The sequence below is a fragment of the Passer montanus genome, unplaced genomic scaffold (genome assembly GCF_014805655.1).
Source record: "Passer montanus isolate IOZ18808 unplaced genomic scaffold, ASM1480565v1 scaffold21, whole genome shotgun sequence".
Classification (NCBI taxonomy): domain Eukaryota; kingdom Metazoa; phylum Chordata; class Aves; order Passeriformes; family Passeridae; genus Passer; species Passer montanus.
In genome coordinates this window covers 1,909,322-1,933,062 of record NW_024366703.1, presented here as the reverse complement: position 1 = coordinate 1,933,062, position 23,741 = coordinate 1,909,322, and the positions used below count along the sequence as shown (strand labels likewise).

Genomic DNA, 23,741 nt, shown 5'->3' with positions numbered 1-23,741 from the left:
CAGTTTGTGGACAAAATGTCAGTCACCTCTCAGTAATCAGGCAAGCATCAACTTTTTACTTCGTTTTACTGTAGTCAATAAGTAAAATGCACCCAAATCTTCTTTCTGTGTTACAAGAATGAAATGCAATAGGCACAGTGTGCCTATTATTAATTTTCATCAATCAGTCAATATTATTAAAAGCAAACTATTTTTTTTTTCAGATTTTGACCCTAAGTTGCTTTCAGAGACACTCAGTTACAGAAGCAAGATCCACCAATTCATCCACCTCTGATGCAGAAGGGAGGGAAAATCTGTAAAGAGCAGAAGCAAGCTGGGCAAACACAATGACAAGAAACCTACAGTCACTTAAAAATAAATACACAAGGTTTGTCATCAAGCTATGCCCTTTTTCAGAAGAAAGCAGTGCAAGATTTCTGCCCCTCTCCCTCAAAGAGGAACGTCCTCTATACATTTCAGAAAGGCCTTGCTATACTCACTCTTCTGCTAATAGAATGAGCAGGATAAGTTTCAGAAACTCAGACCATACACAGCAGAGAGCAGTAATCAAATGTTCATAGCAATGCTACTAGTCCATCTCCCTACAAAACAGGCCACTAATGTTCTGATTTGATTTTGTCAGTGCTCTTCATGAGGGTCAGACACCAATCTTTACAATGCACTGTCCTTTAGGAACCGACTTAATTAATTTCATATTCATGTCTGAGCCTACAGAGGATCTATATCTGGGAGCATATCAACGTGAGTCCATTGTAGGACGTCTGCCTTTAGGGGAAACTCAAATAATACGGTATCAAAGTAATTTGATTTTCTTTCTTCCTCATAAACCTGTTTCTACATATTTAAGATTCTGCCACAAGTTCCCTGTGTCTGCTGTTACCATCTGCCCTTCCTCTTCCATGGTTCATGGAGAGATGCTAGCTCAAAACCAGCCATGTATTAGAACATTCTGATATTTTCTGAGGCACTGGGAGGGAAGATACAGAAGGCACATTAAAATGACTCCCAGCCCAGGCCTGAATCACTAGCAGATGGCTGACATTTCCCTCCCACACCTTCTCCTTCTACGTCAAGGAGTAGCAGTGAGTAACGAGCCCCCACTCCCCCGGTGTCCCCTGCTTGGTGACCCCTCTCTCCACCCAGCTGAGAAGGGCTAAAGCACTAAAACAAAAAGGCAGAGATGCACTGGCATCTGCATGATTGGAACAGGAAAGTAAAAGCAAGAGAAAAATCTTTCAAGGAGGGAAAGGACTCACACAGAGCCCATTGTTAAACCAGGGGAAATGAGGTAGTGTCTGTAAGAACTCCACAGCATGTACCATTAAACTGAGATGCTTTTCCCCAAGCCAGCAGAAGGCTGGTATATGAAGAGAGTAAAAGTCATGTGGGGAAGGACATGATAACTAAGAGCTAAAGGGCAAGATCCTTCAGAATGTACTCTTAAATAAATGATGCTAAGCCAAAATTCTCTAGTCAAACTTCTGGACCTAAATGCCTACAAAGCAGTGCAAAGCTCCACTAGCATATCTAAGAAAAGTGGAGAATCTCATAATCTCACACCTAGGGCACAAAATCAATTGTTAAGTTAAGGAAAAATTCACTTCTCCATTATGAATATATTCAGTTTGAAGTTTCCTTTGAGAATTTAAAAGCCCCTTTTTGCAAGCATTACTGAAATTTAGGAAAACAGTTTTTACAATCCTAAGGCTTGTGAAGTTCAGCCCTACATAAAGGAAACTCATGATGGACATGCATATGTACAACTTTGCCAGTCCCTCAGAAATACTCATCTTGCCTCCTGGGAAAAACTGTCCTTTGGCCCTAAAGTACTGGTACTAAAATTTATTCCCTTATTTATCATGACACATGAGAATTTTCTGCTATGCTGTCAAATTTTTAACTCCTAAGACTTCAAGATTTTATGACTTTTATCACCCTTGTACAGCTTTCTTGGTTCTTTGAAAATTTCATTCAAAAATTATCAGCACATTAAAGACATTCTTGCTTTTCAAACTTAGTTAAGGATCAGTAAATCTAAAGTTGTTGTATATAATCTCATCTCACCACAACTTGTTTATTTCATGCTCACTACATGGTGTTCAAAAACTAAAGCTCGAATAAAACTCAGAAACGTTGAGATCTAAGAATGTCAATGTAATTGTAAATTTGAGGCAGGAAAACCTCAATGGAAGAATGTCACATAGAGCCTGGAATACATTGCTTATGAGGACAGGAGGAAGCAGTTTAGAGAGACAACCTTCTATAGCAAGGCCTGCTTGTTGGGGTGAGTTAATACCCCAGAAGCATTAAGGATGTGTTTTCCATGGCCCTTCAAGAAGAAGTGTGCTGGTTTGGTCTGGGGTAGAGGCTGGTCTGGTCTCAGTGGGGTTGTTTTGGATTTGTGCTGCACACAAGGCTGATAAAAGAAATGCTGTTGTCATTGCTGAGCAGGGCTCATACAGAGCCAAGGTCTTTTCATGCTGCCTCACTGGAGAGGAGGCTCCCAGTGGAGTAAAAATTTATCCCCTAAAGGGACCTTGCTTCAATTAACAACACTGGCTATTTAGGTGACCACAGAATGGATAAGGTAAAAGAAACTCAAATTGTCAGCTGCACCAAAGACAATAAAGAGAACAAACCTTTAAGAAGAGGGGAAGAAATTCTAGCAGCCTTCTCTGTTGCTCCTCTGGGATGAGAAATGGAGCCACTTGTTCATATTCTACAAACTGTTTGCCCAGAGTCTCCCACAGGAGGGAATGGTTCTGGGGCAGCTCATCCTTGCTGTGTGCAGGCTGCTCCAGCACTTCTGAGGTGTCTCCTTCATCAGGGCTCTGCTCCTGCTTTCCTGCATTGTCAGGTGACTCCTCCAGCTGCCACAGGACTTCAGCTGCTTTGTCCATGCTGAGATGAGACCAGATAAATATATTGTGTTATTTGCACCTCTTACCAGTCAACTCTCCCAAGAAATTAGACACTGACAGTTTTAATTGTTGGACTTAGAGTTTAGAAACATGGAAACATTCTCAATCACTGACTCTTTTCCAACTTTAATGGCAAATCAACCTGCACTCTGCTCTTGGACAAAAACATTACTACTCTGCAACTGCATGAACAAGCTCTCTTCCATGAGATGCATGCATGTGCTACACAACTCATCTGGGCTTTGGTTGAACAAACCAGTAAGCCACACAGCAAATCTGGATTCTGACCCCAGCTTTGCCACTGAGGCAGATCTTCTCCCTCATACCTCAGCCACCCCAACTGTAAAACAAGTCAGAACTGTTACTATCAGCAGATCTGCAACAGAAGCACTCTAGCTAAGAGCCAGGTTACACATTTCATTGAGTATGCATGCTAAATCTAGCTGCACACCACTGATACACTCCCCACCCAGAGTGGGGCTGAAGCCCATCTGGAATGGCAGCTGTGTGGAAAAGCCAAAGACTCCTCACAGAGCTGTTCTGGCCCCAAGAGGCAGCAACATTTAGCTCTTTTTGTGGCAGATGTACAGCTCTGTACAGTAGGTATTTTCACAACAATACTGCTTGGTTTGGTGATTCTGTAAACTAAAGCAGATATGCCACAATGAAGGAGCATGGTGCTTCTGGCACTCTCATTTCCATCAAATGTGATTTCCATTTCATCTTACACTACACATTGAGGAATCCTTCAGGTACCCTTATCTCAACCTCAAGTTCTCATCTACTTTCCAGCCATGTTTTCATCAATAGTGTTCTGGGGGGTCACTCAGCCCTACTTGTTTGCCACAGCCTCTGTGAGCTCACCCTGCTCTGCTGAGCCTATATCATGACAACACTTACACCAACGGAGATTAGGCTTCTCCAGTTTCCATCAAAGTCATCCATACTGGAGTCTGGGTCATTGTCTGACTACTCCTGAGACTACGACAGGACAAATTATGACAGTGTGGGTGGGCAGACAGGAGTTATCACCAAGATGAATGTAGCTCACTTTGCTTACCAAATATATCATTTTTTAAGAGCTCAAAAGAGTCTTTAACAAATCATTACCTCTCCAAGAAAAACACTAATCTACCTTCATTTCTGGGAAATAGGTTCTTTCTCTACAGTGTCTCTTTGATTGCCATTCCACCATTTCAACAAAAATGCCAAAAAACAAAAAAATCTAAAATCTAAGTCAGATCTGCACAATCAATACATACATACATGAAAATAATTTTTAAAAGACAGTATTATGAGCCTGGCTTAGAATTATGAGCCAACACTAAAACAGCATTTGGGATTCTCTTCCTTCTTCATCTATCAGCTACACAGCTAGCTTACTGCTTGCATTCTGCCCACTCCATGCCAGATGAACCAGTTTCACTTCCACACTCCTGCAGTAGCACTGTACTGCAGAGATGAAGGGCAGGACATTTATCTTGTCCCTGTGCACCATACCACCTGCAGCAGGATGATGGTCCCAACAGACACCTCTGCCTAGATGCAAATGCTGGTCCTTCACACTACACCACAGGCTAACTTATTTTACCACAGCCCATACTCTCTCCTTTGCTAGGAGATGGAGGCCTATATAATGTTGATCAGTCCCCAAGGAACAGTCAGTCCAGAACTTCCTATCTCCACAACATTTTGTGTTTTGCTGCTGTTGTTTTCCTTAATTATCTCTATTAAGACAACGAGCCCTATGAGAAGAAAAAGTGTGGTGACTGCACAGAGTAAACAGGAAGACTCTGTTCCTCATGACTGTGTGGGAGTTACATTTGTCATATGTTATACTTAACTCTGGTGTGGGATTTTGACCCACTTGAGTCATCCTGAAGCTGTAAGTGTGCTGGTTGAGAAAGCCTGAGTGCTGTTCTAGCAGTGAGCATAGTTCAGTTATGTTTTCAGTGAAGGTCAACTTTTGCTATCCCAAACAGCAAAGCTATTCTCTTCCTCAAGGAGATCTCTCACCCTGGAAGCTACTCTGCTAATCGTAAATCAATGCTTACAAGTAACTCACTCCAGTGCCTACATTCACCATGGTCTCCTGCACAGGGAACCCCAAAGTGCTTCACAGAGGGACTCTAAAGGGATGAAATTGAGTCATGGAGAGGTGAAATGAAGTGCTTCCACTGGCCCCAAAAGAAGGTCAGTGACTGATGAGTCAGCTCCTTGAGCTGCACTGCACAGGCCTGGACATGTGGTTACCAATTTTCTCCTCCTATTTATACTTGACTGAGAAGGCCTTGTTTGTTGGTGGCATGGTTAAAGCAAGCAGGGATAGCCTCTCAAAGTGTTCACTCTGTGAATCCGTGTAATGAGAGAGTTCGTCCCAGCTCCACAGAAACTTTTACAACCACTTACTCAAACAACTTCCTTAGTGAAAACCAACATGTAACAGGCTACGTGAGACATTTAAAGTGTATGTGAAACATTTTAATCTCCTAAAATATATGAAAGCAAAATGAAGAGTATGATATTCCTTGGTATTTATTCCAACCATCTAGGCTACAAAAGCCATTGTTTGATAAGATACTTTTTTTATAAGTATCACAACGATACAAAAAGTAAACTCTAAATAATAAATATTTTAAAAGATAGAAAAGTGAAGACTAAGCAAATAAATCTGATAGTATCATTCAGAATGTAGTGCCAGGTTACAGTGAGAAAATGGAACTTAATCATGTATTTTCCCTTTTTTTCTAAATAAAGCTTGTGTGAAACCACACAGCAATGTAGCTAAATCTTTCCAGACTGAAAAGACAGAAGGGAAGAAAGGCCTGACCAAAACTGGCAGAAGGACCAGCAGAATACTGTTACTAACAGCTTACTAGTTGAACAAACATGATTTTTAATGACATTTTAATTATATTTATCTGTGATTATCCCCTTCAGTAGTTCATAAAACAATCCTATTCAGGTAAAAAAAAAATCCCAATTTGCACCAAGACCAAAAGAGAATCAAATCTCATATCAAATTTCAGACCAAAATTGGTCCCCTTTTTATAGTAAGTATCTTAAAAAAAATGTTAGTTGAGTGAACATGGCAATCTTTAATCTCCAAAAGTACATGAACACAAAATAAAGTCTACAATTGGCCTCCTTATTTACTCCAACTGTTCAGATAACAAGACACTTACTAGACAAAATACCAGACCCATAGTTCTAGCACTACCAGCTTTAAATATTCCTTCTCTAATATACTTTTCTTGACTATTAAATCCCATTATTCTGTGGACTATCAGAAACACACAGCTCAGATCATCCCAAAAATCCAGTGTGATACTCTTTTATACTCTCTTCCTTTCATTGACAGCCAAGATCACTCTTGAATGAACACAGTTATGACAGCTAATGATTGTAAATGCTAAAAACAGTAATTCCACTACTTCCTAAGGAAAACTGTCTTTGCACTGCAGTTTAGGGTGAACTTTGATTGAAACTTCATTAATTGAAAGTAATCCTGTCATAATATACCATTTGCAACCAATATTGCAGTTCTGCCTGCTTTCAAAGACAATCTCACGACATACCTGGGCTCCTAGACCTGGTAGCTCCTACTGCAGACAAAAATCATATCCAGAGAAATGAGTGTTGCTGCTTCTGCCCTTCTAGGCACATTGGGGTATGCAGTAGCTCCCACTCTGCTCTTTAAACTTTCCACTGTGAATCACCTGATTAGCTGCTGCACTTGCTTCCTGGGGAAAGCAGAAGTGAAAAGCAAATGAACCACAGCTCAGGAGCCATCAAGCTCCCAAAGCAATTTACAACAGCTCAGCTAACACACAAACCTGGAAGGCACAGCATTCTTCTCCCTGCATCAAGGGAAACCAGGTATTTCTCCCTCTGTACCACATTCACAAGGGGGAAGGGGATTTGTTTCACTTTGGTTTTAAATTTAAGGCTTACAAAACTACTACAGGAATACAGCACCACAAAGCTCAAGCTCTCTGTGCAACAATCTATGGCCAAAGTCAGGCAACTATTGTAGTCCTTCCTCAAATGCTGTGCCCTTAAAATAAATACATTTGAATGGCAAGGGGAACTCTGTGTCCCTGACCTCCTTACTAAAATGGTCAAGGCACCCACTCAGATGAAGAGGCAAACAAGCACTACAAGCTCACTGACAGCATAAATGAACTCTGATTAGATAGGGGCTTGGGGAAAGATTACTTCTCGGTTGTCTAGTTGCTTTTTGTTCTCCCTAATAACACATCTGAAAGGCTTTATAATGTTTTTGGTTTTTTTTAAGGGGAGATGGAGTTTAAAGATTTTTACACAGGAAATTCAATTGTTTCCAAATGCTTCTCCCCAGAAATTTTATGGTGATGCTCAAAACCAATAGGATCATGAACTTACAGTGACAGAAACCTGAGGGGATTCTACCCTAGGTGATTAAAGACACCTGTCTTCTGTTGACATCTGCCTTGTTCAAATGCTTGAAAAAGCATTCAGAAGGAAAACTAACTTTCTCTTCCAATGAAGCTACAACTTCACTGCTAATCCAGGCTGAAGACTCCTTGTAAATCATAAGCCAGGATAAAAATTGCCTGTACTCCACAGGAACCTCTCTTGATGCAGTGGTGTTCCTGGCACAAAGGACAGCTCTCATCCCTTATGGGAATGTCTTATATTGGAATAAAGGCATCAGCATAATCATGGGTTCAGTTCATCCCTTTACACATTATACCATGATTTAAGCAGAACTGTAGCTTTGATGCAAACAGAAATATACCTTAGATCCCAAGGAAAAGACTCTGCGCCAGTCTATACATACAGTAGCCTCTAAACTGACCAGGTTTTGGGAAGCATTAGATAAACTAAGTATAATTTACAGACTGTTTTCCAAGAAGATCCAAGGTCACCCAGAGCTATGGGTACACGCAGGGCAGCTCCAGTGAATGTTGCATTTGGCCACTTCAGTGAGCCCCAGGGCCACTCACAGCCCCGTGCTGCACTGTGGGGCCTCTGGCAGCTCTCAGCACAGGCTGAGCAAGCTCCTGCAGCCTGTGAAGCTCTGTGCCAACACATCTGCTGCTGTCCTGCTCTAGGCCATTCACATACCAGCTGATCCACTTCCAGCTGCAATCTAGCCCAACCCATGCTGCTGAGATGAATGGCAGAAGCAGAGATCTAGAAGAGAATATTAATACAAATCCAGAGAGAACATCACTGTCTTAGACTTCCTAACTCAGAACCAAGCCTAAGTGTGCTCCATTTCCACCATTTTACTGCCACTTTAAAAGCACAGGTCATTTGCAGCAGCCCCACCATGCTGTTTTTTCAGAGAGGTTAATTTCCCAGGGATCTTCCCAAACCAGTGGTACCTCCTCACCAGATGATGTCAGGACTCAAGCAGACACACAGTTGTTAGGAGAGTCACAGCAGAGGAAGTACCATTTCTCTTTTTCATACCTCACTAACTGTTGATGGGTCTGCAAGTCCAGTTTCAACACTCCCACTCTCTTAATCTCTGCTTCACTGGAGCAAAACAGATGTAACCAAATTATCTGTAGTAAAAATAACTCAGGGGGGTAAAGACAAACATACAGTTCACATAGTAAGAAACAGTGCCACAACACCCTTTATCAGCCTGGGTTGTTTATACTAAAATCATTGTAATGTTCCTCCACCTACAAAAATAGGAAGAAAAATCCTTCTTTGTCCTCTTCTCTACCGTCTCAGGGAAATAACAAAGAAAGACATGTCTCCCACATGATTTGCATCTATGTCAGGGCACCTAGTTCAAAGGAACCTTCGCTTTGAGACATCTAGAAAGGGCACAAAATCTCCTGGTCCCAGGAGCAGCTCTACCAACACCAGCTGGAAACTGCCATCTGGTAGGGCAGATGTGATGTAGGTCATCCATGGCCAGGTGGAGATGGGGACCTGTCTGAGCCAGACCTACAGCTGGCTTTCTGAGAGAAGGATCCAGAGATAACTGTAGCTACCAGGCCCACCTCTCTCACAGCATCCAATACTGCCCCTAATATTGCTTTTTGTCAAACTTCTCTCTTCTTTGCCACTCCAATCTCCACACACAAGTAGAAAAACAAGATTCAAGCCTTTACATCTATGATACCAGCCACACAAATTTATCTTATTGGTTCAGAATGCCAAGAATCACAGTACTTCTTCAGCCCGAGGCTAGAGGTCAGCTAATGCAGATTTCCCCAAAAACACAACTTGCAGCATGCTTCAGTTGTATTGCATTCACCAAATAGCTGCCTGGCTACAGCAAAAGCAGGCACATCCTCTGGCTACTGCTGTGCCCTTGCCTTTGCTTGAGGGCTCATAGTTCAGCCCAACTGCGAACCCAAATGGGATGGGGCTTTGCTGAAAGCCTGTTTCTCCCTTCAGCAGGCTTTTCCCCTTGTAGACATAAAAAATAAAATTCAGCTGAATTTGCTGAGACAATAAATTTTTGTGCTGCACATTTGTAACGTTAAATCTAGAGAAAAAAGCAAGTTAAATATGTGTTCCTTTCAACATTTCAGTGTCCAAAAGTTGAATTAGTTGCAGGCTTTTCCCCACTCTTTGCCTTTCTTGCTAAAATCCATAATCTTTTCTTGATAAAAAGAAAGTTGATTAAAAAATGTTCTTAGAGTGATTATTCTTTTCTTTAGGGAAGCAGCTGTGTTTCATTTTCCTCCCTTCTTTTCAGAGGCAGAACGGAAGCTGACAGAGAAACCACAGAGAAAGGCAACGCAGAAATTTAAACCATCTGCTTAACCATCATTTTCACTCATCATTTTTCTCAGCAAACCTTGAAATATGCAATGAAGGAGGCATTCAGCTCCTTCAGCACATCCTCCCAAGGAAGCAAAAGCAGCAGGCACAAAGAAGCTGCAGGACTGTGGGTCTGAGCAGCTCAGCTCCTCTCCTCGGGCACAGGCACAGGGGAGGCGTGGGGCAGCACGTGTACAGAGGCCACCCCGCCTCTTTGGCTGGCTCTGCTCTGGAGGTCAAAGCCCTGGGGAGGTGGAAGGAAAAGACAGCTTCTGTTGGTGCTGCCAGGCAGAGCAGGGGCCAGGGCCCTTCCCACCCAGCCCTCGGGCAGCACCACACCCCGAGGGAAGGTGCCATGTGCCAGGGCACAGCCACACCGTGCACACTGCCTGGCAACTCACCTGTTTGTGCTCCTGCACAGGTGACCACTGCAGCTTTAGAGTAAATGGAGCCCGTGGAGCTTTAAATTAAATGGAGCTTAAACTAAATGGAGCTGAGCAAACCATGGTGAAGACATACAGTGTGTGCACAAGGAGAGTATTTCCTGCCTGCCAGCAACCCTTGCTCCTGAGCACTCTCAGCCCATGTCAGGAGCCCCATAGATCCCACACTATGGCACCATGGCTGTGGCTTTAAAAGGACAGGGCAGTTTGCAGCCTTGGGCCTGCAGTCAAGCTCCTAATTGTGTCAGGAAAGTGACCCATTTCCTTTGCCCATGTTTCCACCTGAGCAAGGTCAGGAGCCCTGCAGCTGGTGCCCTTTGCCCCTGGCACCCAGCTAGCACTTCCATCAGCAGTAACAATGTTCTGTAGTAAGGATAATTTGTCACTTGAATTTTGCTATGTCAAAATGTTTCATTGGAAACAAATTCCCTCCATCAACACAAATCTGTTAATCAAAATGAATTATTTCCAATGTTTTTGTTTAAACAGGAACCAACAGAAGTTGGTTCCTGCATCTTATGTGTTGGGCTGCAACAGTGACTTTCAGTCTTTCAAAATCTGTGCAGTCCTGAGGCAGTTTCCTACAAACCATTATGCATCATATGTAAATCAGCTGCTTGATTCTCTGAATAAATAAATCTCAAAATTATTCCAGAGTCAGTAAAATAACATCAACTTTTAAAAATACAAGAAAAAAGAAGCCTCATTTAAAAATGGGTATGTAACAAAAGTGAAAACATTTTATTTGAAATTGTCAGACCCAAAAATAACTAAATAAATAGAATATTTTTTACCCCAGAAGGGAAAAAAGTATCAAAAAGAAAATTCTTCTGGGAAGCTGCTATTTTTATTAAATGTCATCTACTGACTAGAAAAGTGTTGTGCAGGAAAATTTTAAGGCAACTTGACTGAACACATGATCTCCACACTAGAACCCATATTAGTCTAATGAGATGGAGGAAGTTGAAAGGCTGGTGCAAAAAATTTAACTGGCATAGCAACGGCATGCCCCTTCCTGTACATCAGATTAGTTCTCCACTACAGGACACACAGGAATTCATTATTTTCTTATCAACTAAAAAGTTGTTGAATTAAACTATTATGATACATAAGTTCTGCAGGATATTTCTTTAAATATTTACAAAGTAAAGTTAGACTTTAAGACAGTGCTTATCAGAAAATAGCACTCACAGCTGCAGATAAAAACACAAGATGCAATTAAAAAACACATTGACCAAGAACTGCTTTTCTTGGAAGATTTACTCTTATTCTCTCTGTAAAAAGATCATCAAAATCTCTGCAGACAACAACATCACTTTCTTAAGTTTCATAAATGGGTCCTAGTTCCTGTTTTACATCCCTTTTGCTTTCTGCAAGGATGTTTTGTAGCTTGCACAGCCTACAGCAACACTAATCATCATCTTAGAGGAAATAGGGAGCCTGAAGTTCAGGCTAAAAAAATTGAACAAGATCCTTCAAACACAAGTGTGAGAGCAGACATTTTTCCAGCTCTGATATGTCCCCTGTTAACTAGTTTTTTTTGGTTGGTTGGTTTGGCTTTTTGGGGTTTTTTTGGCAGCTCCCAAGTCTACTGGTAAACTCCAGCTCTTGTGACCTTGTTTTTCAATAAGCTGTGCTCCCAGAGAGACTATGCACATATGCAGGAAGGCTGCTTTTCCACAGCATACCTGCTCAGGTACCTGCAAGTGCCTAATAAGCCAGGCTTAGTAAGCTGTCACACCCTATTCATGGATAAGCCTGGTTTTGCTATAGATATTCTGTGAACTAGACTCACGTATCTTCCTTTTTCTTCAATTCTTTTTTATAGAATCAATACTCCAATTTAATTTGGTTTGCCATGTCACACAAAATTCTGGACAAAAGGAATGGGGATGAAAACAGTGGTTTTGCTATCTAATATGTTTTGATTAAAAAAAAAATATTATTGAAGCTGAGTATCTTCCCTGGGGGCTGTTGCTTTTAGGGTGTTCAAACAACCCTGTTCCAGGCTGGAAAATAATAAGAAAAAAAACCTCCTTAATCTTTACTTAATTTATAGCCAGATTCTGCATTAGTGTTTGCTTTTGTGCTAGGAACTGGACCAATAAAGATACACAAAATTGCTGCTGCTCATCAGAGAGGTAGTTTTAGTCCTGAAATTAAACCTGAGCACTTCACAAGTAGAAAATACTTTGTTAAGGGGGGGGAAAATTAGATCAACAAGGAACTAGTCACTGGCTATGTGTTCATTTGGAGCTCAGAGCATTCAGCAGAACTTGAAAGCAGAGCTGTCACAGCAGAGGTAGCTACCACATGCAGCAAAGGAGGAACTGGTAAAAGAATGCAGTCCTTACCTTGCAGTGGGGCTCACCACAAGAGGGAAGTGCAACAGGCTCCTCAGCAGCTCCGTGCCACACAGGAGTCCCTTTTGCTGCATTTGTGCCATTGCAGGGCTGCAGAGCAGTGCCCAGTTCTGACAAATCAGAGAATTCCTTCTGCAAAGCTGCATGTTAGGATGCCAGTCCAGACACAGGCTCTCTAGGATCACTGCCCTCAAGAACTGCCTGGCTGTAAGCAGGGAAATGTGAATGGCAGGCTTCACATGGAGGTCCACAAAGGCTTATTCATAACAAGAGTTGCTAAGCTGTCTGGAAAACAGACAGCAGTCATAAGGTGAAGCTTAAATAATTGGTTTGTATCTCAGTACCTCAGTCACAATACAGATGCCTCTAGCTTGAAGGAATCAGAAACCTACCCTGTCAAAGTCTGGGACCTTGCATTCAGAATGGAATCTGAGAGGTTTGCCCCTTTCATCCAAATACTAGCAACAAACTAGTACCAGACCCTGTGCTCACAACTATGACAGAGCTATTAAAAAAAAAAAAAAATTAAAATCAGACACATGGCTTGTACTTTATTTGGCACAAGTGGAAGAATAGCTCAGAGGGGGGATCCATCTTAAAAGACATCTGAAATGCACAGATGACAAGAATATGACTAAACCCTTAGGCTCTGGTGGCATTTTTATTTCTATTTCATGTTTTATATTTTTTAATTTCCAATAAAGTTTTATTTTCTATTTTTATTTATTTTTTTTCTCAAATGAGATGAGAATAAAGATGAAAAATTCAGACAGCCTTTACCTTTACCACCCTTAGGCTCTGGTGGCATTTTTATTTCTATTTCATGTCTTATATTTTTTAATTTCCAATAAACTTTTATTTTCTATTTTTATTTCTTTTTTTTTTTCTCAAATGAGATGAGAATAAAGATGAAAAATTCAGACAGACAGCCTTTACTCAATACAGGCATTCCTGCCAGATATATTCAGAGCTCTCCCCTTTCCACAGGCCAATTTTGTCCATATGGATCTTAAATAGGACACCATACCTCACAGCCTTTTAGCCTCTGTCTGAGCTCCAGAGAACATTACTTGCTTTGTGGTTCTCAGCAGTAACCTGGGCATCTTCATTCTGAGCATCTTTTGTGCTGGCACCATCCTCCCTGAGCGTCACGAGGTGGCAGCACAACAGAAGGGCTTGCAAGGGCTGCTCTTGCTTCAGCAGCCAAAACCTCACAGACCTGCATGTACACAAGCTCATTTTCACCTTAGAGCTGCAGCTCCCATTTCTTTTCCTGAGACTATCTTAAAAAACGAGACAGTAGAGTACCACAGCACAAAATATAATCACTCACCTGCCTGTTGACATGCTTTCAGCTATTTAGGCATTTATAGGATTACATTTTCACACTCCCACCAGCCTCTGGAATGGGCAGGTTTTAACTGGGCACCCAGCAGAGAAGCCACTTAGAAAACAGTGGTGTTCTTTGACCTTCTCCCTTTAGGGACACAGCTTATAAAGGTGTCAGCATGTAGGAGAGCAGATAAAAGATTGTGGATGAAGAATAAAACTCTGGGGGAAGCAAATTACCTTTAAATTTTGTTGGCATTGGCAAAAGAAAAAACATAAGGATATTTAGTTTAATAGATGGTTTTTGATACTTTCAAAATGAAACTTTGCTTTGTTTTGGAAAGGCATTTTCCCCTTGAACGAAAATATTAGTAAGGCTAGATAAAGAATAACAAACAAGAATATACTGAGACAAATTATATTGGTGGGGAGTTCAAGTGGGTGATTTTTAGAGGGCTATTTGTTTGCTTTTAAACAAAACAAAAATCCCATTCATAAAACTTTCATTAATTGTTTGGTTCTCTCTGAAAATCCAGTAATATAGAACTTTTCAGTATCTTATTTTTGCCAAGTTGAAATTCCCTGTAGGAACACAAGCTTGGGAATCTTGTTAAGGATTTAGAACCATGGAATTTTTTGGCCCTACAGATTTCTGACTTTTCTAATGAAATATCTCTATGCAGACTCATTATACTGCAGCTATGAGTGGACAACCTCCACAGCAGGGCATATTGGAGAAGACATTTGTAAAAATAAACAGGTTGGATAGTCCAAATGAGTCTGCTCCATGTCTGAATATTGGGGTAGGCAAAGGGAAGAAGCATCTGTCTTCTTCCAGGAAATTGGTTTCCTTATAAACAAGATGCTGATTACCAAGCTATGACAATCTTTAATGGGACAATATCTGCTCTAAAATGAATGATGCTTTAAAATACTACAATTCCTAAATTTTCTTCACCCATGGAGAAGTTGAAAATATTGTTTTAAATAATACCACATTTTTTCCATAACATTTTGATCAAAGAATATTCATGGGAACATATTTTCAGATAACACTTTTGCATAATAAGTAATATTTCTTATTCTTCTATACACCTTGAAAATCTTATCAGAGAAATTTTCAGTTTTACAGACTCCATTTCACAAGCTGGAAACAGTAGCATTGAGAATTGATGACATACCCAGCCAGTGGCAGAGCCACAAATAGTACCTGGGCCTCCAAATCCCAAGTCTAGAAGTCATTAACAACTCTATTTTAATTTCATTATTTTCTTCTTCTCTGCTTAAAATGATTTGAAACAGAAGAAAAATGGGTCAGTGTTAAAATAACAGCACATTTGAAATTTTTAGCTCCCTCCATTTTTCACCTAGCCTCCAGTTTTCACCCTAGTTTCATTTTGAATCAGATCTGCCTAAATTACTATATTTTTCCCTGAGGCAGCAGTAGATACATTCCTGAGGATGCCAGTTTCAGTCCAAGGTGTCTAAAATATGCATGCACTGCTCTTTGATTCCTGCCACTAAAAGAAAAAAAAGTAACATTCATTCTGCAAAGATAGCATTCAAGTTTTAAATAATGCATTTCTTTATCTCCCCTCCCAGCCAAGGACCTCATTTCTTCCAGGCCCATAGGTGACAGATGGGATAAGCAATTGCCAGGTTCCTGTGTTTTATGCAGCAGATTCATGAGGTCCTGCAGCTCCTTGTCGAAGGATATATCACTGTCACTGTTCTCAAAGGTACAGGGAAGGTCTGGGAGGGTACAGAAACAGATGAACAAGTGAGAGATCCATGATGTTTCCAGGTTTTCACATCCTACCTGTCTCAGGAATAACAAAGAAACTCAACCTGTTAGGTGATTGGAGCAGACTGCATAACTGTGTAGGTAATACAACTGGAATCAGAGATGCTAGAGCACAACACAGTTAACTGGGACTTGGTTGTATTAAGAAACTTCATTCTGAAGTTTGAAATGTTTTGCTTACATAATGCAAAATCCAAACAATGTGAACTACTCCAATAAATTCTGATCCAGCAGGTCAGTTAAGCATACATTTCAATGTGAAGCTTGTGAGCACTCTCTCTCCATTTAAATTTAACTTTCAAATACTTTTCTGTATTAGAATCAGGAAATTAAGTTCAGAAAGATCAGAATATATTTCACAGAGAATTTCTGTGAGAAGAATCACCTATTTAAAAGAGGCAGTGATGAAGGGAAGATCTTCAACTGTGATTTTCGTGATTTGACAGCAGTAGCAGCCCTCTTAGATCTGTGATGATATGAAGGTGATAGTGGGGCAAGGGCTAGAGAGAAAAGCAGCATTTTGTTAGATATAGCAGCAGAAAAGAGGCTTTAAGACAGACTCACAAAAATGTTGACAGAAGGGACCTCTGGAGGTTACTTAGTCCAGCCTTCTGCTTGGAACAGAAGCAGCACCAAAACCAGACTAATCTAATAATCTTAAAAAATCTCTGAAGGCTGACATTTCCCCTGCTCTGCAGATATCTGTCCCAGTGCTGCATCACCATCGTCCTGGTCAAAAAGATATTCTGGGCTCCAGTCTGAGTTTCTAAGGTCCAAACTTGAGTGCATTGCTTTTTGTGTTTCAGCATCTGTATTACCAGGTGTTTGATTTTGTGCTCTGAAAACGCCTTTTAACTACTTGTGGGTTGATATCAGATTCCTCCACTAGCCTTTTTGCCAGCTAAGAAAGTCTGTCTCCCTTAACTCTTCCTTGTAGAAGAGGTGCTCTAGTCCTCAATAGTCTTAGTCGTTACTCAGACATGAAACACTTCAAACCAAATATCATTTGGGAAAAAATTATTTCTGTGTACCTTAATTGTGTTAACTCTACTTTATCTGGCTGTAAGACACAAGCTGCAATGTCATTGTCATCCTATTTCAGATTGGAAAATATCCACTAGATCTTGTATGGAGCAGAACCAAATAATTCAAAGTCTCTGATCTGCCCTGACCTGTCCCCAGAAGATATTGCAATGCAGAAGAGATTTCTCTCTGCCTCATTGATAAAGCTATCATCTAGACACAAAATTAAGATGGGCACTGATTATCCATACAACTAATATCCACTCTATATTTATTTCCTTTTCCTGTGAAAAGCAAATTCAATGGAATCCTTAAGAGTCATCCTGTCTCAGTATCTTATTTTCACCTTCTTTGCCAAAGGAAACTCTGCTTGCAGACATGTTTAAGAATATGACAACAGCAGGAGTTTCTATTACTAAAGGGAACATGTAATTTCTGATCCTGGTATAATAAGGATAATACCACAAAGACAAAACAGAAAATATTAAAGAATTAAAAACTAAGAACATACTTTGTCTTCCTGATTATGAAATCTAGAATATCTGGATTTATAAGATACTTACTGCTCTTAAGAAAGTTCTTGCATTCCTAATCTAAGTCTTGCTTTCCTGTAATATATGAAGGTACATCACAAAACACATCTGGAAATCTTGATCAGATCATTCAGAATTGTCTATCCTTCTTTTTTTGCCACCTCTTCAATTTCACTGCCTAATAGCTTCTCAAAAGCAGAAAATTTCTGTCAAAGGTTTCTCTTCTCATTAGAATCGTGCACCTTGACATGGTCAGAGAGGATTGTTTATAACAGAATCAGAAAGGGCACATCAACTTCTTTGATGTTTGTCAAGTATAAACAAAAAAAAAAAGAGAAAGAAATCCAAGCTTTTTAAATCTACTATGAAAAATAACATACAATTCTCAAGGTGTTTTTGCAGGCTGCTTATGTAAAATATAGATTTTTCTTACTTTCAGGGCACTCTTTTGAATAAATTTGGATTGTGTTATTTCCAATAGTAGTAGGTGAGATCTTACAGGGGTATAGGTACATTTGGTATATGTTCACCACTGCAGAGGAGAAAAAAATTAAAGTGTGCCAGGAATATCTCTGCAGGGTAGTTTCTTATCCCACTGAACTCCAAGGCAGCTGTATTATAGGCTTCTCTCAAGCCACAGTTGCTCTCTAGAGAGTCACTCTTATACCCTGAAATCAAAGATTAATTACTCTTGACCTATTTGTGGAACATGACTAGATGCGAAGGAACATTGAGTGTAAAAGAATTATAAAGACACCCACAAATTTCCTAGTTTCACTCTGAAAAACATTAAAATTATTCTTGTTCAGTGTTCCCCTTAGCCCTTGTTCCTGAATGTAGTTCTGCAAGATCAGAGCTCTGTCCTTTCCTGCCAGCCCTGCTGTGTTGGGCACATTCACTGCCTCCTGCAGTAACCATCACCCCTGGGAAGCCCAATATATCATTAAGCTTATGTATTTGCTTACTTTTCAGCCAAACCCAAAGAAATTGTTCCAGTCTTTCTCCCTTGGCATTAGATAATCCCCAAAGTAAAGTTTTTCTTGAATCACCCTTTTTTCTCAAAGATACCTTTGAGTTTCCAGTTGTTTCCAGAGCTGCTGTAGAACATCTACACAGCTTTCTCCATTCTGCATTATCAGTTTGCACGACTCTAGAGAGGCCATCTCCAAAGAAGAACAGTAAAATTCTCTCTTCATGGCTCGAGTGTTTCTTGCTATAAGCCCTAAGACTGTCAGTAAAATCACTGGTTACTGGAAGCTGAAAGACCAGTAGCCTTTTTCACCTGGAAAACCAGCTGACATCAGCAGCATCAAGAGATTTCAAGTGGTGATCATTTAGCCTGTAAGTAAGGACTATATCAAATTGAAATTCTTTCTGGTCATTGGATACTTGAAAAGTTGTTAATTTATGCACAATCTTCTTCAGCAGAATTCCACAGTTCCTGAATACATAACTATTCAAACTTACCTTGCAGAAGAAATGTTGCTGCACTTATTGATCTCAAAATGGACACCGTGGTCTTGCCTTGTTTCTCTGGACCCTGTTCCATTAATTCCATTTCATAACATATTAGAACAGATTGCAATTTTGGTTACAGTCTAAATAAACTGGATCTGAGATTCAGTGGGGCCAAAGTCCACAGTGATTTGATCTTGGGCTTTGATCCAGGTGCATCATGCTGATGAGCAAAGAAAATGTTATCAGTCAGCTAGTTACAACAAGTCCTTGGCCTGCAGATGGAAGCAGAAGATGAGGAGGAGGAAAAAAGGATATACCGTGTGCTAATTGGTAGGTGACAGCATGCTGTGTGTGCAGCCTGGGGAAACAGAGATCCATTCAATCTGCCTCACAACAGCTCCAGCAACTTCACTGGCCCACGCACTCTCCCGTCTCAAGCGCCCGCCGTGTTTCATAGCCTCCAGTCATCAGCCTTGGCGCCAATACATGAATCATATCTTCTGTGAGGGTCCCCACTGCAGGAACTCATTATCTATCATCCTCTGCAGTCAGATAGCACTTGCCAATCCCAGATCTCAGAATGGTGCATTAATATGGACATGATCTGGGATTTAATATCTTGCTTGGAGCCATGGGAAATCAGCTGTCATTAAGACAAGAGATGCCATCTCCTCACTTTCCTAAAGCTTTCTAATCCCTAGGTCACATCACCCGCCTTCATTTTGTGTGCTTAACCATCAGTGGGGAACACTTGTGACTGACAGAAGAGTTTTTCTACATTCCAAAAAGGCAGCAGATAATTAATGACCACATTTATTTTTAGATTCACATAAGAGTCACATAGTAGCACTTCTCCAATATGTCAGTATGTGGTTAGTCAAGTGATTTCTGTTTTCTAGCCTACTAGATGCTTAGTGCTCTACAACAGACTTTCATCCTGGATTTAACCAAGCAGAGGGATATAGTCATGAGAGAGCAGTGGTTTGCAACTTTGGTATCCCAAGCCATCAGGGATGCCCCTCTCAATTCAGATCAGTCATAAAAGTTCCTATTGCCTACAGCTTAGCAGCTTCCTAACTTGCTCTGAGGAGCCTGCTAAATGGGACAACCCTCAGAGCCCAGCCCTGGAATAGAATAAACAGCAAACCCCCTTTTCTCCCTAAGGATAAGAGAAAGAGAGTACAGCAGGCCATAATAACCATAGTACCTGAATGAAGTAAGGAGAAAAGATTTAGAAATGGCCAGGTTCAATCAGAACATGAGCACAATTAAAATGTTTATGACAACGAAGAAGCAGATCTAGGGTCAAGCTAGGAAAACACCCCACAGCTCTAAGAGTGAGAATTACATGGAATAAAGATTACCAATACCTGACACAATCTTCTAATTACTAGGTAGATCCATAGCACTGAAGGAGATGTAAGATCTAGCTAAAAAACAGTCTCTAATCATAACCCAAATTCATCAATACTTCACTACAGACACGCTGAAAGCTAATGTTCCAGTTTAAGTTGGATATGAAGCCCAAGCCTGGGCTTAAATAGAGGTCCTGGACCTGTGGCAGAGGGTGTGGATTATGATAATGCCAGGTGTGTTAGAGCCATTAAGGCTATTAATGCACTTTAGGACCACAACACAGGTTTCTCCCATCTTTGTTGAGTATGTTTGCATGTGAGAACATCTCTGCTACTGGGATGGAAAGGAGCTGTTAAACTCACACAGGAGAATTAAGGTAAATACAAACCATTGGGGTAGCTTGTCCCAATTATCTTCCTCAGTTTAAGTTTTCAGTACAGAAGCTTTAGGAATTAAACATTCCCATAGTGTCTGGTTCCTTCTAGAAACTTGTGCTACCTTTCCACTGGATCTACTCTTAGTGTTTCTAAAGGGAACTATTTCTCTAAATTTTCAGACCAAAGCATTGCAGCTAATACAGAACCACTTGCTGGAGGTGGTTGTTTGGTTGTGTTTTACTTTGTTTTTTTCTCTCAGATGGCTTGTTTGTTTTAATCTGGTTTGTTTTTCTTTCCTTGGCAAGCAGTTTACTTCCCCCAAATAATGTCTGATAATTTTAGACCTAAATGTCAAATCAGTACTTAAAAGGGGGGGGGGGAAACACAACACCCCCCCACAACCTTTCTTAGTCTTTAAAAAATAATTTAAGTTATGTTTATACTTTAAAATGGCTTTAAGAATAGCTGAAAATGTTTAAGTCAAAGCAAAACAGGTCAAATTGAATGTTTCTCTTTCCAATGAGTATTTTTTATTTAACAAGAATAACTTAGAAGTTAGCATTTAGTGTTGAACATGGCTTGAATGTTTTAATTTTACTCCTAAACAGATAATTATTTATATAGCTCACATTATATAACATTTTTCCTAGAGAGGAAATCAAGTTTTCATGGGAAGTGACTGAGCAGGATGAAGTGTTCTATGCTTCCCATGAGGTTAAAAGTTCAGTCAGCTTTATCCCTTGTCATGTTTACTGTACACACCTTTTCACTTCCTGCTCAAATTGCAAAATTATATGTATAAACAGCACTAAAACAGACAGGAATTACTAAAAATATGGAGAGAAAAAGAGTTCCATTAAATGGTTGGTCAGAAAGGCAGGAATGTAAAAAAACCCCTCTGCTGATGCTCCTCCTGCTTATCCACAGCATCAGGAAGCTTGCTAATTTTGCTGGCCAAGGGATCATCAGTTAGCTATTCTTCACTGTGCTGAAACCCTGCTAAAACAAATGATCAGTGGGGAGATACCTGCAGGAGGCTGTGTGTTCAGAACTGAGACAGTAGTTCAGATCCCACTTCAATCCTTGCTTACAGGTGTGTAAGCTTGACTTCATGGCATCATGACCTCAAAGATTTACAGTCACTTATAAGTTGCTGATTTTGCCAGCAGCTAAAGGTCCAAAACATCTTAGCTATTGCTGCAGTTGCACATTGAGAAGCACAACCCCTGTAAAGAGCCAGAGAACCTCTTCCAGTGCTAGAGATATAGCTTGATAGCCAGCATTCAATATCCAAGATATGATAAATCTTGGAAGAGGAGAAAACTGCCAATCTCAGATGCCTTTTGTCAGTACAACTCAGCAACACAAACCTGCAGGGTGATACTGCAGGGCATGTACCCTGCTAGGAAAGTATTTACCCCTCTCTGGCACTCACAGAAGGAACTGATAGGCGGATGGAGCTATAAGCAGCCTAGAGTCAGGATATGTCCATTACTCAGAGGCAATTACCATCCAATTATCTATTTATATTTTATAGATACTATTTAATAGTTTCTATCGATGTCAATAAACCTTTGTCCTTTTCTCCTCTTCATTACTGACTGCAGAAATGCAGACTTGCCTCCCTCCCGGGGAGGGGCGAGGGTGAGCTTAGCAAACAGTACAATTAAGAATGATGGGTGCTAAAATGTAATGTAATGTGAAATGTAATGAAGACATTCCCTTGTGCCCATCCTGCGAGTCTGCCAGTGCAGGCGAGAGATCAGCGGCTCGTTTCTCCCGGCTCTCACCGGGATGCCTCCCCGGGCGGGATGCAGGGCACAGCAGGTGGCCCAGCACGCCGCTGCCCTCGGGACCAGCGCTCTCGGTATTTCTTGCGGCGCAGGAGCAATCCCGCTGAATCAGGCGCAGCTCCCGATCAGATCGCTGCCGAGTGAAAGCATCTGTTGAGCGCAGGGCCCGGAGGCAGCCGCAGCCGGGAGCGGGGCCGAGCGCGGCTCCCTGGCAGCGGCGCATCCATCACACGGCCGCGGCCAATTAGCGGCAGCAGCCGCGCCAGCCTCGTGTCTGCGCGCCGCCGACCATCGGCAGTAATTACCGAGCCACTTCGTGCCTACTTTGGATGGGAATTAATTCGAGGCCGGATAAATAATGCACTGGGGCTTGTTCAGCCCCGCGTGAAGCGTCGCCCCCGAGCCAGGGCTGGAGCGGCGCTGGCGATGCGCGGGGCGGCGGCCGGGGCCGGGCGCTGAGGCTGCGGGCAGCGCCCAGCCGGGAGCATGCTGAGCCCCAAGATCAGGCAGGCCAGGAGAGGTGAGTGTGCGAGCCCCGAGCCTCGCGGGGTGGGGACGGAGAGCAGCTGCTGGCCAGGGGAAACTTCGCGGCGGCGGTGGCGGACAGCCCGCAGCGCTGCCCGCGGAGTGCCCCCCGCTCGGCTGCAGCCAGCCCCGGGGAGGTGTGACTGTTCGGGGACAATGAAGCCTAGGAGGGGGAGACCTGTGCTGGTGTTCACCGCTGTGGTCTGCAATGTCTGGGCTGAGCAGCAGGGATAAATTTTAAAAAATATATAGTACTCTGTCCTGGGACTCGACATAGGCTTTTCAGCCCTTTATTGGTTGCTAATGCTGTGTTTCTAACGCTGAATTCATTCTAGCGGCTGGAGACAGGTGTGTCTAGTTTACCTGCAGCATCTTGGAGAAGCAGTTTGCTATAGCACATTATCTTTGCAGGGCTGGATGCAGGAGGTGGAGATACTCGTTCTGTGAGCTGTGGGCAAGACAAAAGGGAGGAAGGGAAACCTGCCCTGGGTTTGCAACAGATGCTTTGAGCAGTCACTCAGAGCTGCGAGGTGTAGTGTGCCATGTTTGTAAAGCAGAGAGCTGGGGCTGGGCATAGCTGATTTCTCGGCGTCAGGTCACCTGGAAGAGATTCTGGCAGGGAATGCATTCTGTGATCTTCAGGGGCAGCATCAGTTACTCGTTTGACATGGCATTTGGAAATCATCATTGCTGCTCACAAACTAATGACAGTGTCAGAGGGATGTCTTCCTGCCAGTCAATTGCAAATAGATCAGATTAATGTAATTTAGGAGCTAAAGCAAACACAGTTAGAAGAGTATGTAAAGATTAGAGTTTTCTTCAGCCACACCAGTATTGTCAAATAGGAAAGGTATCACTGGTTCTAGCTACTGTGATTCCAACACAGGTACTTTCAGCCAAATGTCACTGCATCATATATCGAAAGCCCTATTACGTGATGAACAGTCCTTAAAATACCAACAGCCCATTAAATAGCTGTTAGCATCTTGGAAAGAGGAAGCTTCCTGCCATCTGGAGGTGTCAGGATCAGATATGTACTGCC

General features: G+C 41.6%; 2 protein-coding genes across 4 annotated transcripts in view; one reads left to right on the top strand and one right to left on the bottom strand.

Moving 5' to 3' along the window:
* Window positions 1-19,349, bottom strand: part of WDFY4 (WDFY family member 4) — a 132,330-nt gene extending 112,981 nt beyond the window's left edge. The window contains exons 1-6 of the mRNA XM_039709353.1: window positions 18,966-19,349; window positions 18,658-18,868; window positions 9,733-9,939; window positions 8,382-8,447; window positions 6,500-6,664; window positions 2,640-2,901 (exon numbers count right to left, since the gene is read on the bottom strand). Coding sequence (XP_039565287.1) covers window positions 2,640-2,900 — 261 coding nt within the window. The 5' untranslated portion in view covers window position 2,901; window positions 6,500-6,664; window positions 8,382-8,447; ... (1 more) ...; window positions 18,658-18,868; window positions 18,966-19,349. The remainder of the gene's footprint in view (window positions 1-2,639; window positions 2,902-6,499; window positions 6,665-8,381; window positions 8,448-9,732; window positions 9,940-18,657; window positions 18,869-18,965) is intronic.
* Window positions 19,350-20,269: 920 nt separating this feature from the next.
* The window catches only part of ARHGAP22 (Rho GTPase activating protein 22), a 124,994-nt gene continuing 121,522 nt past the window's right edge, over window positions 20,270-23,741 (top strand). For 2 of the 3 annotated variants that reach the window (XM_039709432.1, XM_039709431.1), the window contains exon 1: window positions 22,167-22,694. In XM_039709432.1, the coding sequence (XP_039565366.1) occupies window positions 22,661-22,694 (34 nt within the window). In that variant the 5' untranslated portion in view covers window positions 22,167-22,660. Of the gene's footprint in view, window positions 20,381-22,166; window positions 22,695-23,741 lie in introns of those variants that run through there. The other variant, XM_039709433.1, reaches the window with a different exon arrangement.